Source organism: Anolis sagrei, chromosome 2 (genome assembly GCF_037176765.1).
Source record: "Anolis sagrei isolate rAnoSag1 chromosome 2, rAnoSag1.mat, whole genome shotgun sequence".
In the NCBI taxonomy this organism is placed as follows: Eukaryota; Metazoa; Chordata; class Lepidosauria; order Squamata; family Dactyloidae; genus Anolis; species Anolis sagrei.
In genome coordinates, this window is record NC_090022.1 from 15,153,350 (window position 1) to 15,170,587 (window position 17,238).

General features: G+C 43.0%; 1 protein-coding gene across 1 annotated transcript; it reads right to left on the reverse strand.

Annotated features, from left to right (window-relative positions):
* Positions 1–1,478: 1,478 nt before the first annotated feature.
* Positions 1,479–15,615, reverse strand: LOC137096267 (zinc finger and SCAN domain-containing protein 31-like). The gene is made up of 4 exons (XM_067465271.1): positions 15,488–15,615; positions 9,497–10,251; positions 5,176–5,314; positions 1,479–2,679 (listed from the first exon to the last, which is right to left on the reverse strand). Exons 1-4 carry the CDS (start codon positions 15,546–15,548, stop codon positions 1,601–1,603), a joined length of 2,034 nt encoding a protein of 677 aa, XP_067321372.1. The 5' UTR covers positions 15,549–15,615; the 3' UTR covers positions 1,479–1,600.
* Positions 15,616–17,238: the final 1,623 nt, after the last annotated feature.

Here is a 17,238-nt window from a genome sequence, read left to right on the forward strand (position 1 = left end):
GGGAAACCTTTACCTTGTGTTTTGATATATGTATTTTATACTAATGTGTTTTATTATATTTATTTCGCTGTATATATTTTATGTTGATGTGATTTCACATATACGGCTCCAGTCCAGCGTACCTGTCCGAATGTATCTCCTTCTATGTCCCACCTTGGAGTTTAATATCTTCTGGGAGGACCTGCTTTCAGCCCTGCCTTTGTCTCAAACACGTTTGGTGGGGACAAGGAACAGGGCCTTCTCAGTGGTGGGCCCCCGCCTCTGGAATTTACTTCCTGGGGAAATTAGGTCATCATAATCCTTCCTTGCCTTTAGAAAGAAGGTAAAAACGTGGATGTGGGAGCAGGCCTTCGGGCAATTAGGATAAAGGATAATTGATAATCTTGACTGTGGTTTGGAAATGGCTTTGGATAAGTTAAGTGGAGTACTCAATAGTATATGGCTAGATGTTTATGCTTTTAACTGTTATAATTGCTGTGTGTATTTTATTATGCGGCATCGAATTGTTGTCAATTGGAAGCTGCCCTGAGTCCCCCTAGGGCAGTGTTTCTCAACCTGGGGGTCGGGACCCCTGAGGGGGTCATGAAAGGGGTGTCAGAGGGGTCGCCAAAGACCATCAGAAAACACAGGATTTTCTGTTGGTCATAGGAGTGTGGGAAGTTTGTCCCAATTCTATCATTGGTGGGGTTCAGAATGTTCTTTGATTGTAGGTGAACTATAAATCCGAGCAACTACAACATCCAAGTGTCAAGGTCTATTTTCCCCAAACTCCACTAGTGTTCATATTTGGGCATATTGAGTATTCGTGCCACGTTTGGTCTAGATCCATCATTGTTTGAGCGCACAGTGCTCTCTGGATGTAGGTGAACTACAACTCCAAAACTCAAGGTCAATGCCCACCAAACCTATCCTGTATTTTCTGTTGGTCATGGGGGTCCTGTGTGGGAAGTTTGGTTCAATTCCATCATTGGTGGAGTTCAGAATGCTCTGTGATTGTAGGTGAACTATAAATCCCAGCAACTACCACTCCCAAATGACAAAATCAACCCCTCCTCACAACCCCACCAGTATTCAAATTCGGGCATATTGGGTATTTGTGCCAATTTTGTCCAGTGAATGAAAATGCATCCTGCATATCAAATATTTACGTTATGATCCACAACAGTAGCAAAATTACAGTTATGAAGTAGCAACAAAAATAATTTTATAGCTGGGGGTCACTACAACATGGGGAACTGTATTAAGGGGTCACAGCATTAGGAAGGTTGAGAACCACTGCCCTAGGGGTTGAGAAGGGCGGGGTAAAAATGCTCGAAATAAATAAATAATTGTACTGGACCCCATCTCGAGCCATGAGGTGAAACAGGTAACAAGCAAAAGGTATTATTATTATTTCCCATTCTGCCCTACTAAACAGGAGGGCCAACCTTTAGGAAAAACAAAAGCATTAACATAAATAATGCAAGCAATATTTTTTTTTAAAAAAGCCTTTATTTATTTTTCCTCACAGTGTGCCAAGGGCTCTGTCTGCACATGTGAAAATTTCCTTGTCTACATTAATAATAATAGGAATGACTACATTAAAATCCGAAACTAGCACTCATGTATACAGTTGCCCAGTGTGTACCCTTTTATGTTTTTTGAGATCGGAACTGGAGACAAAGCTTTTCGGACACTCGGAGCATTCGTAGGGCTTCTCTCCCGTGTGGGTGCGCTGGTGCGTGATGAGGTTGGCTTTCACGCTGAAGCTTTTCCCACAGTAGGGGCAACTGTAGGGCTTCTCCCCGGTGTGCCTCCGCTGGTGCTGGACCAAGTGGGCCAGCTGGCTGAAGTTATTGCCGCAGTACGAACAGTTGTACGGCTTCTCCCCCGTGTGCACCCTCTTGTGCGTGAGTAGCCGGGAGTTAGTCACAAAGCATTTGCCACACTCTGAGCACGGATAGGGCTTCTCCCCTGTGTGGGTTTTCCGGTGGATGTTGAGGTTGCCCTTCTGGCTGAAACGCTTGCCACAGTCAATGCACTGGTGGGGTTTCCCCACGTGGTCGTTCTTCTCGTGACTCGGGAAGGGTGACAGCCACATCACCCTTTCCCCACGCATCGCACCTTTGGACAGTTTATCTCCCTTGGGCACTTTCCAGCGGTCGGAGCTCAGGGGAAAAAAGTGTCCACACTCGTGGCCTCTCTTTTTGGCCTTACATCTGCAGCCACCGTCCGGGATGTCAGGAAGGCTTTCGTCACGCCGCAGCGAAGTAACACACTTGGGCAGCTCGTTTCCAAGCTGAGGTAGCTTATACGGCTGCTCTCCACACGATCTCTTTTGGAAGCGTTCGCCGCAGGGGGTACACCGTGGGGGCTTGTCCACGGTCTGCACTTTCTGATGCTTCAGGAAGCCAAAGCTCTGATGGAGACCGTTTTCGGAACTGCTCTTTGCCCTCTTCTTCTGACCGATGGTCCCCTCTTGGAAGCTCCGTTTGTTTTCAGTTTCCACGGAACAAAGGGCTTGCTTCGGGGCTTTCCCTGGATAGTTTTCTTGCCGATTCCCAAATATCTCTTTGGGCTCGGGATCCGGGAAAAGCTTCCCTGTGGTTCTGTCCAGAGGTAATCCCCATTCCATGGGCTCAGAGATTCCCAGCAAAAAAGCTGCTTTCTCTGCCTTATCCCACATGCGTTCTTCACGTCCTGAAATAAAAAGGATTGTAGTGTCAAAAGTCATATGCCCAACAGTCAGGGGTTCAATGTATTGTCGAAGGCTTTCATGGCCAGAATCACTGGGTTGTTATAGGTTTTTTCGGGCTATATGGCCATGGTCTAGAGGCATTCTCTCCTGACGTTTTGCCTGGTGGCAAGCATCCTCAGAGGTAGTGAGGTCTGTTGGAACTAGGAAAAAGGGTTTATAGACCATGGCCATATAGCCCGAAAAAACCTACAACAACCCAGTCAGGGGTTCATTTGTTCAGTCTCAGAAGAGGGTCCTGCCCAGGACATTCCACCACCCAGGGCAAATTAGCAATGCATGCCCACAAATAACCCCTCAAGCAGCTCATTGGCAGCAAAAAGACTATGATGAACATCGCTTATAACAAAATATGGAATCTTCTAAAAGCTGAAAATGTCTACACAGGTAGAAAAAAGTAACATCTTTGCTTTCTGATTATTTCATAAACACACATTTTAGGTTTTTTAAATATAATAATTATAACATTATGCATGAAATTAACTGCAGGTTATATGTGTAAGACTTATATGTGTAAGACTATATGAAACAAAGGAATTTTGTGTTTCAATTTCAGTCCTATTTCCAAGACAACACATTACAAACATATATGAAAGTGAGGTCTACCAAAACTCAAAACATTTCTTGTCCCAAGGATTTTGGAGACAGAATATCCAACTTTTAAAATATCCAACCATCACCCAAGTCAACAATTGGGTCACACCGTTTACAGAAAACCCCCCCCACACAGATAGATACCTACATAAAAACTCAAACCATCACCCAAGTCAAAAAAGAAGCACCATTAAAGCCTTGGCAGACCGTGCAAAAAGAATCTGCGAACCCCACCTCCTCCAAGATGAACTGAACCACCTCAACTGGGCTCTCCAGGCCAATGGATCACCTCAGACATCAGAAGAGCCAAAAGACCGAGGAGAAGCCATGAGAGTCAAGACGAAGATCCACCCAGAGGAGAAGTGTTCTTGCCAGACATCAAGGGAACTACTGACCGCATAGGGAAGCTGATGAGGAAACACAACATACAAACTATCTACAGACCCACCAAGAAAATCCAACAAATGCTACGTTCAGCAAAGGACAAGAGGGATCCTCTCACCTCTGCAGGAGTCTACTGTATCCCATGCAGTTGTGGAGAAGTCCTCATAGGGACTACCAAACGCAGCGATGCCCAAACACGAATCAAGGAACATGAAAGGCACTGCAGACTACTTCAATCAAAGAAGTCAGCCATAGCAGAGCACCTGATGAACCAACCTGGACACAGCATATTATTTGAGAACACAGAAATGCTGGACCACTCTCACAACCACCACGTCAGACTACACAGAGAAGCCATTGAAATCCACAAGCATGTGGACAATTTCAACAGAAAGGAGTAAACCATGAAAATGAACAAAATCTGGCTACCAGTATTGAAAAACTCTAAAATTACAACAGCAAAACAGCAGAGAGGAAACAACCAGGCACATCTTAACACCTATCAACAAAAGACTGCCCCAGGCACTGCCAGGCCATCAAATGCTAATGAAGGTGGTCAGTTGAAACATTCACACCTAGCTCCAATAGACAAGAGTTTTTTGTCCCACCCTGGTCATTCCACAGATATATTAACCCTTTTGCCTAGTTCCAACAGACCTCACTACCTCTGAGGATGCTTGCCATAGATGCAGGTGAAACGTCAGGAGAGAATGCCTCAAGAACATGGCCATATAGCCCGAAAAAACCTACAACAACCAGTTTTAAAATATTGTTCTGACTGAATGAAAACATTGAACTAATAAGGCAGTTCCTTTCTTTAAAAACCCAAATCTGTTGAGAGGTCCTTCTGCCATCTATTAGTTGCCATTCCACCAGCCACTGAGTGGGACGGAGCCAAATAATACAAACAGGTATTCACCAGTAGCTTCTGAGGGGTGCTTCCACCATCTTTTACTGCCAATCCATTAGCTACTAAGAGGGAAGGGGTCAGACTACCAACCAGGTACTCTCCAGAAGTCACTGAGGGGTCCTCCGCCATCTTTAACTGCAATTCCACCAGCTACTGATTGGGAGGGAGCTTTGCCTACTATCCAGATGCTCTCCAGAAGTTGCTGAAGGGCCTTTCCACCATCTTTAACTGCCATTCCACCAGTCACTGAGTGGGAGGGAGCCAGCATACCAACCAGGTACTCTCTAAAAGTTGCTGATCTTTAACTATCATTCCACAGTTAAGGAGGAAGCCAGCGTACCAACCATTCCACCAGCCACTTAGAGGGAGGGAGCCTTGCCTACTAACCACATACTCTCCAACAGTCGCTGAGGGGCCCTTTCAAACAAACTTTTACCATGTTTTTATGATAGAACCAATTAGGAAAGGACATCTACAACCCAGGAACAAAAAACATGTTACATGGAAAGTGACATTTGAACTAAAAACATCAGGACTGATCTGCAAGATATACCTTCTGGCTGCTCCTCTTGCTCTTCTTCCCCTTCTTCTCCATCCTCATCATCTCTGGAAAGGGAACTCTCCACACTATCCAAGGGATCCTGCTTCATTGTTGGGGAATTAACATACGTTTCTTGCAGTAATCCAGACCCCTGAAATGTAAACAAGTATTATTAGTGAATGAATCAGAGGTCCAGGGTGTAGGCCCTGAAGTCAAAGAAAGTGTCATAGAACCAAAGGGTCATTAAGTAAGAAGAGACCCCAAGAGCTATCGAATCCAGCCCTCAAATACGCAGTAATAGATAATTAAATTGCTCCCAACAGATGGCCATCCAGCCTTTCCTTTAAAACCTCCAAGAAAAGAGATCCCATCATATGTGAAGACAACTTATACTGTCAGGATGTTCTTCCTAATGATTAGGTGGAATCTCTTTTTCTGTACACTACGGCCTCCATATCTGTGGTGATAGGATCCTGGGCTTCACACGGATACACAGATAATAACAAGACTGGTTGAAGTGAAGGACTTCTGGCCTGGAAATGCCAAGAGTTGCACCAGAGGACAATGAAATCAGGGACAATGGTTCTGCAGATGTGAGGGTCATAATGCAGGTTGAATCAATCCATTACTCCACATCCTAACCTCTTGAGCACCAGAAAACAAGTCTGCCCCCTCCTCAATATGACATCCCCATTTAATCTTCTTGCCCCTAGGCTACATACACCCAGTTCCTTTGGTCGCTCCTCATGGGGCGTGATTCCAACCTTGGAGAAGATGGAGAAAGCTGGCCCCGGTGGGAGATAGCCTATGAACCCCATGCTCCCTCCTCTATAACTAAAGAAAGCAAGGCAGGGGGTGACAGTTGGAGTCCAACACTCCTGGATCCCAAGCAACCTGTAGAAGGAGGTACTAGCCAGGTGAGTGAAGAACTGGGGAAAAACTCAAAAATTACAACAGCAAAACAACAGAGAGTAAACAATCAGGCACATCAAATCACCTCTCAACAAAAGATTCCCCCAGGCACTTCCAGCCATTAAATGCTAATCAAGGTGGTCAGTTGAAACATTCACACCTAGCTCCAGCAGACAAAAGTCCTTTGCCCCACCCTGGTCATTCCACAGATATATAAGCCCATTTTCCTAGTTCCAACAGACCTCACTACCTCTGAGGATGCTTGCCATAGATGCAGGTGAAATGTCAGGAGAAAATGCCTCTAGAACATGGCCATACAGCCCGGAAAAACCTACAACAACCCAGTGATTCCAGCCATGAAAGCCTTCGGCAATACAAATAACTCACTACTTGTAACTAATTCGTTTTTCTACTTTGCAAAGGTGTAACACTATATCTTTGCAACAGTAACTTAACAATGCATAAAGCCAGTCACAGAGTATTATGATTGTAACATTTTGGTTTTTTTCCTTTTCAATATGAGGCTGAAGTTTTATGAAATGATGGCAGATGACTAGCACTTGGTTCCAGTGTGGATGCATGTGATGGTGTGTCTCGTGTTATGGAGCAAGCGTTGCAACAACAATGAGGTGACCAGGAAGCAAATATTTTGTGGGTTTTTAAAAACAAAAACAGGACAGCAAGATGTAGTATTCAGATACTTTAAGATGTGAAGTTCTCCCTTAAGACAAAGTGGGAAGAAAACAACCTGAGGTCATACATCCTCATACAAGAAATTTCTTCTTCCCAGTTAGTCTCACAACAGCTATTGAATTCCTTTGCACCTTCTAAAGCTAAAATGGACCCACACACCTATCTCTATGAATACTCCTACATTCAGAGTCTGCTACCTTCACAAAAGGTGAAAGATTTATACGATCTGAAGAGAAACTAGACTATCCCTGTGATTTTAACTTATGTTTTATTGCTATGTTTTTAATGGGTTTGGTTTTAATGTTTTTGTTTATTTACCGATGTATTAACATATGGCATTGAATTGTTGCCTTTGTAAGGTCACCCTGTGTCCCCTTTCGAGGTTGAGAAGGGTGGGATATAAATCTATATAAATAAAAATGTAATGTTCGTTTGTGGGATTAACAGAATTCAAAAATCAGTGGGCGAATTGACACCGAATTTGGACACAAGACACCTAACAACCCAATGTATGTCCTTCACTCAAAATTTTTTGATTTTGTCATTTGGGAGTTGTAGTTCTTGGGATTTATAGTTCATCTACAATCAAAGAGCATTCTGAACTTCACCAATGATGGAATTGAACCAAAGGTGACACACAGGACTCCCATGAGCAACAGAAAACACTAGAAGGGTTTGGTGGGCATTGACCTTGAGTTTGGGAGTTGTAGTTCACTTATATCCAGAGAGCACTGCTGACTCAAAGAATGATGGATCTGGACCAAACTCTACACGAATACTCAATATGGCCAAATGTGAACACTGCTGGAGTTTGGGGGAAATAGACCTTGACATTCGGGAGTTGTAGTTGCTGGGATTTATAGTTTACCTACAATCACAGAACAGTCTGAACCCCACCAACGATAGAATTGGGCTAAACCTCCCACACAGAACCCCCATGTTGGCCACAGCAACGCGTGGCAGGGGACGGCTAGTGGGGTAAATAAATAAATAAACACATCTCTCCCTATGAACCATCTAGGCGCTTAAAATCGCCTGGAGATGCCCTGCTCTTGGTCCCACCCCCTTCGCAGATACAATTGGTGGGAATGAGAGACAGGGCCTTCTCAGCAGTGGCCCCTCGGCTATGGAACGCCCTCCCTAGGGATATTAGATCAGCCCCCTCCCTCCTAACATTTTGAAAGAGGGTCAAAACCTGGCTGTTTGAGCAGGCATTTGCAGTCACAGTGTTACAGACTAATTGAGATCCACGGAACAATTGGACAATGCGACGGAAAAATGATTTTAGTGATGAGACGCTGAGGACTTGTGTTTCCTGGCTTTTATTGTTTTATTCCTCTTATATGGTTTATATTATATGTAATGTTTTTAACTGATCCTAATTTCAATACCTCCACCAATAAAATACATAACGATTCTAAGGTGCACCCCATTATTAGAGATATTTATATAGAGAGGCAAAGCGTGTCTCAGATTTGAATAAATACAGTAGTTTACAAGAGAAATGAAAAGATTTTGATTCTAAAATATATATGCATAACTGACAGCTTATTTCAGGCCTTGGAACTATAACTACAACTACAGTTGATCCTCCACTTTTGGGATGTGATTAATAAAGCAGCTCTAGAAGGAGCACACGTACCAAATGCAAGGCCTGTGGCCTGAATCCAGTCCGCCATGTCATTTTATGTGGCCCATGGGGCTTTCAATGCCAGGGCAACATGATTACATTTATACTAGGCTTCTTCAAGCTGTGGTCCTCCAATTCCCAGAAGCCCGTCAGCTTGTTCAATGGTCTGGAATTCTGGGAGCTGAAATCCAAAACACCTGGAGGGCTGCAGCTTGAAGAGGCTTGATGTATAGTCTTACAATTACAGCCAGGCTTTTTGAAGGCAGCCATAAGGTTGATGCAGCCCTTGGTGAAAATGAGTTTGACACTCCTGATGTAGCTATTCTTAGAAAGGCGTTCTCCCAGGTTAAAATCAATAGATACTTTGCTTAGCCGGTATTGCACCACCTGACATCCGCCAGGAAGTAGCAGCCAATAGTGAAAGGACCAAGGCAGAGACATCTCCAGCTCATCCCCTGTTTGGGTATCAGCCAGCACGTCAACGACTTAAATCTAGACATAGTTTTCTAAGATCTACAGAGACACTCACTGGAACACCTCAGCAAGCGAGAGTCCAAAAGTGGCAGGCTCAAACCCAAAACCTCAACCAATGGCTGATACCAAAGGAGAGACTCCCTCCTGGGCACACAGAAAACTGGGCGACTTGGAAGGCGCTGAACAGACTGCGCTCTGGCACCACAAGATGCAGAGCCAGTCTTAAGAAATGGGGCTACAAAGTGGAATCCTCTACATGCGAGTGTGGAGAAGAGCAAACCACTGACCACCTGCTGCAATGCAACCTGAGCCCTGCCACATGCACCATGGAGGACCTTCTTGCAGCAACACCAGAAGCATTCCAAGTGGCCAGATACTGGTCAAAGGACATTTAATCAACTACCAAACTCACAAATTTTGTATTTTGTTTGTTTGTTTGCTTTGTTCTGTTAGAAATGTAATATAAATGACTGGTTGCCCTGACACGACAAATAAATAAATAACTTTACTTGTGTGTGTCCCCTTCCCATTTTGTGAGGGTTCTGTGCCCCTAAACCCCATCAAAGGAGGAGGACAGATTACAATCCTTCTGCCAAAGCAATTTCCTATGCTTGGAGTCCTTACCTTTTGTCCATGGTTCTCGGCCTCTTGCAGCCTCAAGAGGAAGCTTTCGGCCAAGGCCAGAGCCTGGGCGCAAGTGGCGGGCCCGCTTTCGCACACCCAGATCTGCATCTCCAGGGGCAGGATGGTCAGAAACTGTTCCAGGATCACCAGATCCACAATCTGCTCCTTGGTGTGCCCCTCCGGCACTAGCCACTGGTGGCAAAGTTTCTGCAGTTCATTCAGGACTGCCCGGGGCCCTTCGATCTCCTGGTAACAGAAGTGCCGGAAATGCTGCCGCTTGATCTCTAATCGGTCTGAGTTGGCCTCCTCTGGAATCTCTTCCTTCACCCTCGCTGAACCTTCCGAGCTTCCACAGGCCTCTTGGGTTTTTCGGTTGAGGCCTGGCAACATATGCATTGTCGTTGCACCCCCTCCTCCTCCTCCTGGCCACCAACTGGCTCCTTTTATTGTTCGATAAGAAGCCTTAAATGCCTTCATATCCTCACTTGAGAGAGGTTCAAATAGCCGCGAAGGTCTCCACACAGAGTAAGGAGATAGCACTGGGTTGGCATCCTTTTTTGGGTGTTGAGCATCTGGCTGAGGTTTCAGTCTCCCTTCCCAGGCTCGCTTCTTCTGAGGTTGTGCTGTCCTACTCAACTTCTCTTCCAGGGCCTCTCTATGGAAAGCACGTGGCTCTCTTCCTGCGTGTTCTTCTCTTTGGCCTGGTCCCAGCCGGCCACCCTCTGCCATTTTCCCTCCTGTCTGCACCACCAGAGCTGGAAAAGGAAGGACAGTATTGGTAGGTTCAATGCGATGCTTAATATACACTTCAACCCAGCCCAGTGTTTCCACTTTTTCTACAGGACCAAATTACAGCCAGCCCTCTGCAAAAATGAAAAAAATGTGGATAAAATGGGTTGTTGTAGGTTTTTTCAGGCTATATGGCCATGTTCTAGAGGCATTCTCTCCTGACGTTTCACCTGCATCTATGGCAAGCATCCTCAGAGGTAGTGAGGATGCTTGCCATAGATGCAGGTGAAACGTCAGGAGAGAATGCCTCTAGAACATGGCTATATAGCCCGAAAAAAGCTACAACAACCCAGTGATTCCGTCCATGAAAGCCTTCGACAATACTGTGGATAAAATAATTGCTATTTTTTTTAACCTGAGAGAAGATCTCTTTTGAAAATTTACATCCCTTCAACACAATTCTACAGTCAAGTTCTGTGGAAGCTGACCAAATAAGTGCATTGGTGGACCTAGAGAGTCATAGAATCACTGAGTTGGAAGAGACCTCGTGGGCCATCCAGTCCAACCCCTTTCTGCCAAGAAGCAGGAAAATCACATCCAAAGCACGCCCCGACAGATGGCCACCCAGCCTCTGCTTAAAAGCCTCCAAAGAAGGAGCCTCCACCACACTCCGGGGCAGAGAGTTCCACTGCTGAACTGCTCTCACAGTTAGGAATTTCTTCCTAATGTTCAGGGGGAATCTCCTTTCCTGTAGTTTGAACCATTGTTCTGTTTCCTAGTCCCGATTCCTAAAAAGATGTTAACTCTAGTAATCTCTAAGTCCTCAGTATGTCAGCCATAGAATCACACTGGAGGACTTAGGTCCCTTCTACACTGCCAAGATTCCTAGAGAGAATATTTCAATCAAACTGAACCTCAAAAACCTGCCATCTTCCATACAATCCTTTCCTGCTGTGAAGGCTAGACTTGGAAACCATGATTTCTATCCCAGTCATACATGACAAAGCTGCTTTGACAGAGTATACTAAAAAAAGTAACTTTCACAAAGTCTCGGAACCAGAGCTGCTTCACAATGAATTAAAAAGTTTCTATCATCTGGACAGGAAACCAGTGGGCGAAACATTATACTAACTTTAAAACTGAAGAAGAAAAGATGGCCCTTAAAATAGTGATTGCATGATTTTGCTCATTATTATGTTTTGGGTATTTAACCATGGGTGGGACTAAAAATTATGCCTCAGATCGAACCAAATATTGTATTGACCATTATATTGCCAGGTTATCAAATTCACAGTAAGAAACATTCTAAATTCAAAAGGCGGAGTGATAATCAAAGTTGTGTTATATCTCAGTGCCAAATAAAACTATTGATTTAATGTATTGTCGAAGGCTTTCCTGGCTGGAATCACTAGGTTCTTGTGGGTTTTTTCGGGCTATATGGCCATGTTCTAGAGGCATTTCTCCTGACGTTTCGCCTGCATCTATGGCAAGCATCCTCTGAAAAAAAAACCCCACAAACCCCCCCCCCCCCCCACAAAAACTATTGATTTTGTTTAACTTTGTTGTTGTGTGCCATCAAGTCATTTCAGCTGCTCTGGAGACAAAGATATGGAACCATAGATTCGAACTACAGGAAAAAAGATTCCACCTAAAGATTAGGAAGAATTTCCAGACAGTAAGAGCTGGTTGGCACTGGAACATCCTGCTGCCTGGGAGTGTGGCGAAGTCTCCTTCTTTGGAGGATTTTAAGCAGAGGCTGGGTAGACATCTGTTGGGAGTGCTTTGATTTTATATCCCTGTCTGGCAGAATGAGTTTGGACTTGATGTCCCTTGGGGTCTCTTCCCTCTCTAGGATTCTGTTGCAGGGTCTTCTAAGACTATGTGACTTTCTTAGGCCATCCAGTGGGCGTCTACAGCCAAGGAGAGAATCGAACCCTGGTCTCAAGAGTTATAGTTCAACAGCGTTGGCTCCTATAGATAAAATCGATCTGCTTTTCCTTTTAAAAATAGCATATTTTTCTCTTCAAAGTTGCTCTGTCAATTTCCATCTCAAACATTTTATCATTGTAAGGACCAAATTACAGCCAGCCGTCTGCAAAAAATGCCTCGATTTGTCTGAAAAGATCAGATCATTCCAAATGAAAAAAGAATTGAATGAAAATAAAATTTACATGTTGCCTAGGCAACATGTAGCAATGCAGTTTACTGTTGTTACATTATATCATGCTACACCATGCTTCAAGTCAAAATTTCATTTATTTGTAATTGGAAATAAACATTTCAACACACACACACATATATATATATATACACATACACACACGCACACACTAGCCGTCCCCTGCCACGTGTTGCTGTGGCCCAGTCTGTATACATATTGTGTGTGTGTATATGTGTGTATATCTATATCTATCTATATATGCAAACACACATATATACACATATATTCAAATACATAGATGTATATGTGTGTGTGCATATGTGTGAATACGTATGTATATATTTGTGTATTTTTGTGTTTATATGTGTATATGTATATGTGTGTATGTATGCATGTGTATATGTATGTGTATATTTGTGTGTGCTTGTGTACATATATGTGTGTCTGTATGTATGTGTGCATGTGTATATGTATATGAGTGTATGCATATATGTATATATAGTTTATTTTGGGGGGTTTTAAGTCCGTTCTGTTGGGTTTTTTGTGTGTTTTTAGGGGTGATGGGACACTCATTGGCCTGATAGGTGTATTGTGTCCAAGTTTGGTGTCAGTTCGTCCAGTGGATTTTGAGTAATGTTAATCCCACAAACGAACATTACATTTTTATTTATATAGATTACATATTGTTTTTGTGATTAATCACTATGTTTTAATTGTGTTCAATTTGCAACAATGAAAATACAAGGTTGCTGAGAGTTCTCTGGACTTTATGGCCATGTTCCAGAAACATTCTCTCCTGATGTTTTGCCCACATCTATGGCAGGCGTCCTCAGAGGTGGTGAGATCTGTTGGAAACTATGCAAGTGGGGTTTATATTCATATTCATACTTGCCTCGAACACACAAAAGTTCTTTCTCCCACCATGGACATTTCACAGATATATAAACCCACTTGCTTGGTTTCCAACAGACCTCACAACCTCTGAGGATGTCTACCATAGATGTGGGTTCACAGCAACCCAGTGATTCCGGCCAAGAAAGCCTTCGACAACACAATGAAAATATACCTTGCATATCAGATATTTACATTATGATTCATAGCAGTAAGAAAATTACAGTTATGACATAGCAATGGAAATAATTTTATGGTTGGGGTCACAGCAACATGAGGAACTGTATTAAAGGGTAGTGGCATCAGAAAGGTTGAGAACCACTGACCTAGAAGAATTGTGTATGTGTATATATGTGTCTGTATATATGTCTCTGTGTGTATATATGTGTGTGTACATATGTCTGCGTGTGTATATTAGTATATATGTGCATGAACCAGGGCCCATCATGCTCTGCCTCATGCACAAAGGAAGAACTGTCTAAAGCAACAGATAATGCGGTCGCTGTTGCTGGTTTTTGGTCTGAAATCATTTAGCTGCTTGCACTCCCTTTATTTTATCAGTTTGATATTTATTTACTTATTTATTGATGCAATGCTTTTGACATGAAATATACAAACAAAACCTGTACACAGCAAACAAGGTCACTCTGCTGGCTGTTTTTATATTGTGTTAATTTGTTTTATTTATTTTATGTTGCTACTGTATTTTATTTTGATGTAATTTTTTTGTTGTCTGCATTCTATATTTTATTTTGTTGCATTGTATCTTTGGGCTTGGCCTCATGTTAGCCTCCACGAGTCCACTTTGGAGAGATGGTGGCGGGGTATAAATAAAGATTCTTCTTCTTCTTCTTCTTATTATTATTATTTGAAACACAATAAGATGAGTCCACAGCAGACAAGATCACTCTGCCGGCTGTTGTATTGGATCATACCTCAGACACTTCCCAAGTCTCTAGGACTATTTATTTATTTACTTTATTTGTATACCGCTCTTCTCAGCCCTTAGGCGACTCAGAGTGGTTTACAACAATTTAGGTATACACAATACAAAATCATTAAGCATTTAAAAGCAATAGCATCACAAATAATTAAACATCAATATCAATACATCACTACATCAATATAACAAATCAATCAGGTCTCATCAATGAAATCAGAATCCAAACTCGTTATCTGATATTCCGTATTCCGATAGTCAGTCTATCAATCACACTGCTTAGTCGAATGCCTGTTCAAACAGCCAGGTCTTTACTTTCCTCCGGAATGCCAGCAAGGAGGGGGTCGATCAAATATCTGCAGGAAGGGCGTTCCACAGCCGAGGGGCCACCACTGAGAAGGCCCTGTCTCTCGTCCCCGCCAGGCGTGCTTGTGAAGCCAGCGGGATCGAGAGCAGGGCCTCCCCAGACGATCTTAATGTCCTAACTGGTTCATAGGACTATGTGATGTATCAACAAATAATGCGTGCAGCTGGTAGATGGTAATGTTGTCAGCACCGATTGTGTTTAAGTGCAGGCCAAGGTCTTTAGGCACTACACCCAGTGTGCCGATCACCACAGGGATCACCTTGACTGGCTTGTGCCAGAGTTTCGATCTTTAAATCCTCATATCGTGTCAAATTTTCCAGTTGTTTCTCTTCAATCCTGCTGTCACCTGGGATTGCAACATCGACAATCCATACTTTGTTTTTTAACACGATCGTGAGGGAGTATTGTGCTCCAAAACTCTGTCTGTCTGAATTCGGAAGTCCCGGAGTAGCTTGACGTGTTCATTCTCTGTAACTCTTTTCGGCTTGTGATCCCACCAGTTCTTTGTCACAGGCAGATGGTATTTGTGGCACAAGTTTCAATGAATCATCTGAGCAACGGTGTTGTGCCTCTGCTTGTAGTCTGTCTGCGCGATCTTCTCGCAGCAGCTGAGGATGTGATCTATCGTTTCCTCTGCTTCCTTGCAGAGTCTACACTTGGTGTTAGTATTATTGTTTGTCTCAGTGTGAGGCTATAAAGTTGCCTGCCCCAAAGGAGGCTCAATGGGACCCCAATGGGGTTGAGCTCAGGCTCACAGGCTGAGAAGCCAATGCCAGCCCTGAGTCATGTGACTGGGGATCCTTCTTCCCTCACCCCCCTCCGAATTAAACCCTGACCCCCTTCCCACCCCTGAAAGGAGACAGAAACCCCGCCAGTCCCCATTCCCCGCTCCCTCGGCCTCACCTTTCCGCCTGGGCATCTCCCCTCCTAAGGCTCCATGGCTCGGAGGATGGCGGAGAAACATACAAAGGGCAGTTTCGCACCCGGGGAAGGAACAGCGACGGACCGGAAGCGGGAAGGAGGGGGGACAGGAGGAGGAGGACACCCACTTCCGCCTTACCGCCACACGGCCACTCTAGGCACTCCAACTCTGTCTCCTTAACCCTTTCAGAAACGGACCAGTTTGCATCCTATGCAATAGATTAAAAAAACCAACATTTTTTTTGTTTTAAAATTTCTCAACCTGAATATTGCAGGCGCAGATCGCTTTACAAACTTGTACTATGGAGGATAAGATTGTTTTAAGTGATTTATATAAATACTCTCCCTTTCTCTATATATGTGTGTGTGTGTATGTATGTATGTATGTATGTGTGTGTATATATATATATATATATGTGTGTGTGTATAGTATATATAGCATATCTTTGTGGTTTGTTATTCCCCCCTTCCTTATGTGTGTGCATATATGTATATAAATAAATACACATGTATACACACACATACACACACTTCTATATATGTGTGTATATATATATGTGTGTATAGTGTAATATATCTTTGTGATTTGTTTTCCCCCTTCCTTATGTGTGTGCTTATATATATATAAATAAATACAAACACATGTATACACACATATATACATACTTGTATATATGTGTGTATGTATGTGTATACATGTGTATATATGCATATATACATACACACACATATATATGTGTGTACATATATGTATGTACATATATATACATACATACATACAATTTACACACATATATGCACACGTGTATATATGTGTGTACATATATGTGTGGATTTGTTGTTCATTCGTTCAGTCGTTTCCATCTCTTCGTGACCTCATGGACTACCCCACACCAGAGCTCCCTGTTGGCTGTCACCACCCCCAGCTCCTTCAAGGTCAATATATATACACACGTGTATACATGTGAGTTTATATATGTGTTAACGTGCATATATGCGTGTATACACACACATATATACACACACAAGTACAAACACATATATGTACACACATATACATGTGTGTATATAAGTATGTGTATACGTGTGTGTGTGTATATATATATACACACACACACACACATATGCACAGAGAAAAGGGGGAATAATAAATCATAACAAATATACAATGTGTTATATGTGCAAATATATGTGTGTATACATGTTTGTATATGTGCATGTGTCTGTCTGTCTGTCTGTCTATCTATCTATCTATCTATCTATCTATCTATCTATCTATCTATCTATCTACCTTGGTGTGAAATTTAATTGGGAAGGTATAATCTTAGAATGTGGAAGGATGTAGTCTGATTCTACTTCACCTGATGGTAATCTGGCCAGGTTCAATATTTTGCATAGCCTCATTAAGTATGGTTGATATATTAGGATGAATACTTCAATAAGTACTTAGGCTACTGAAATCTCAATAACTCAAGTTATAATAACTCAAGTTAGCTTTACAACGGAAATTCACTAAAGATCAAGATCGGAGCTGTAGGATTGGCCATGGGGCATCCCTTGCCATCATTCCCAACAGGCTGATAGAGGATGCTTGCCACAGATGCAGGCGAAAGGTCAGGAGACATTGCTTCTAGTACATGGCCATACAACCTGAAAAACCTACAACAACCCAGTGATTCCGGCCATGAAAGCCTTCAACAATAGACTGATAGAGATTTATATGTTTTGCTTAT

Excerpts from the sequence above, each read along its gene's own strand:
- LOC137096267 (XM_067465271.1), bottom strand. The coding sequence starts at position 15,548 with ATGTTTCTCCGCCATCCTCCGAGCCATGGAGCCTTAGGAGGGGAGATG. Across the intron at positions 10,252-15,487 it reads GGAGATGCCCAGGCGGAAAG|CTCTGGTGGTGCAGACAGGA; the intron begins GTGAGGCCGAGG and ends TTCCTTTTCCAG. Across the intron at positions 5,315-9,496 it reads CCGAGAACCATGGACAAAAG|GGGTCTGGATTACTGCAAGA; the intron begins GTAAGGACTCCA and ends TTTACATTTCAG.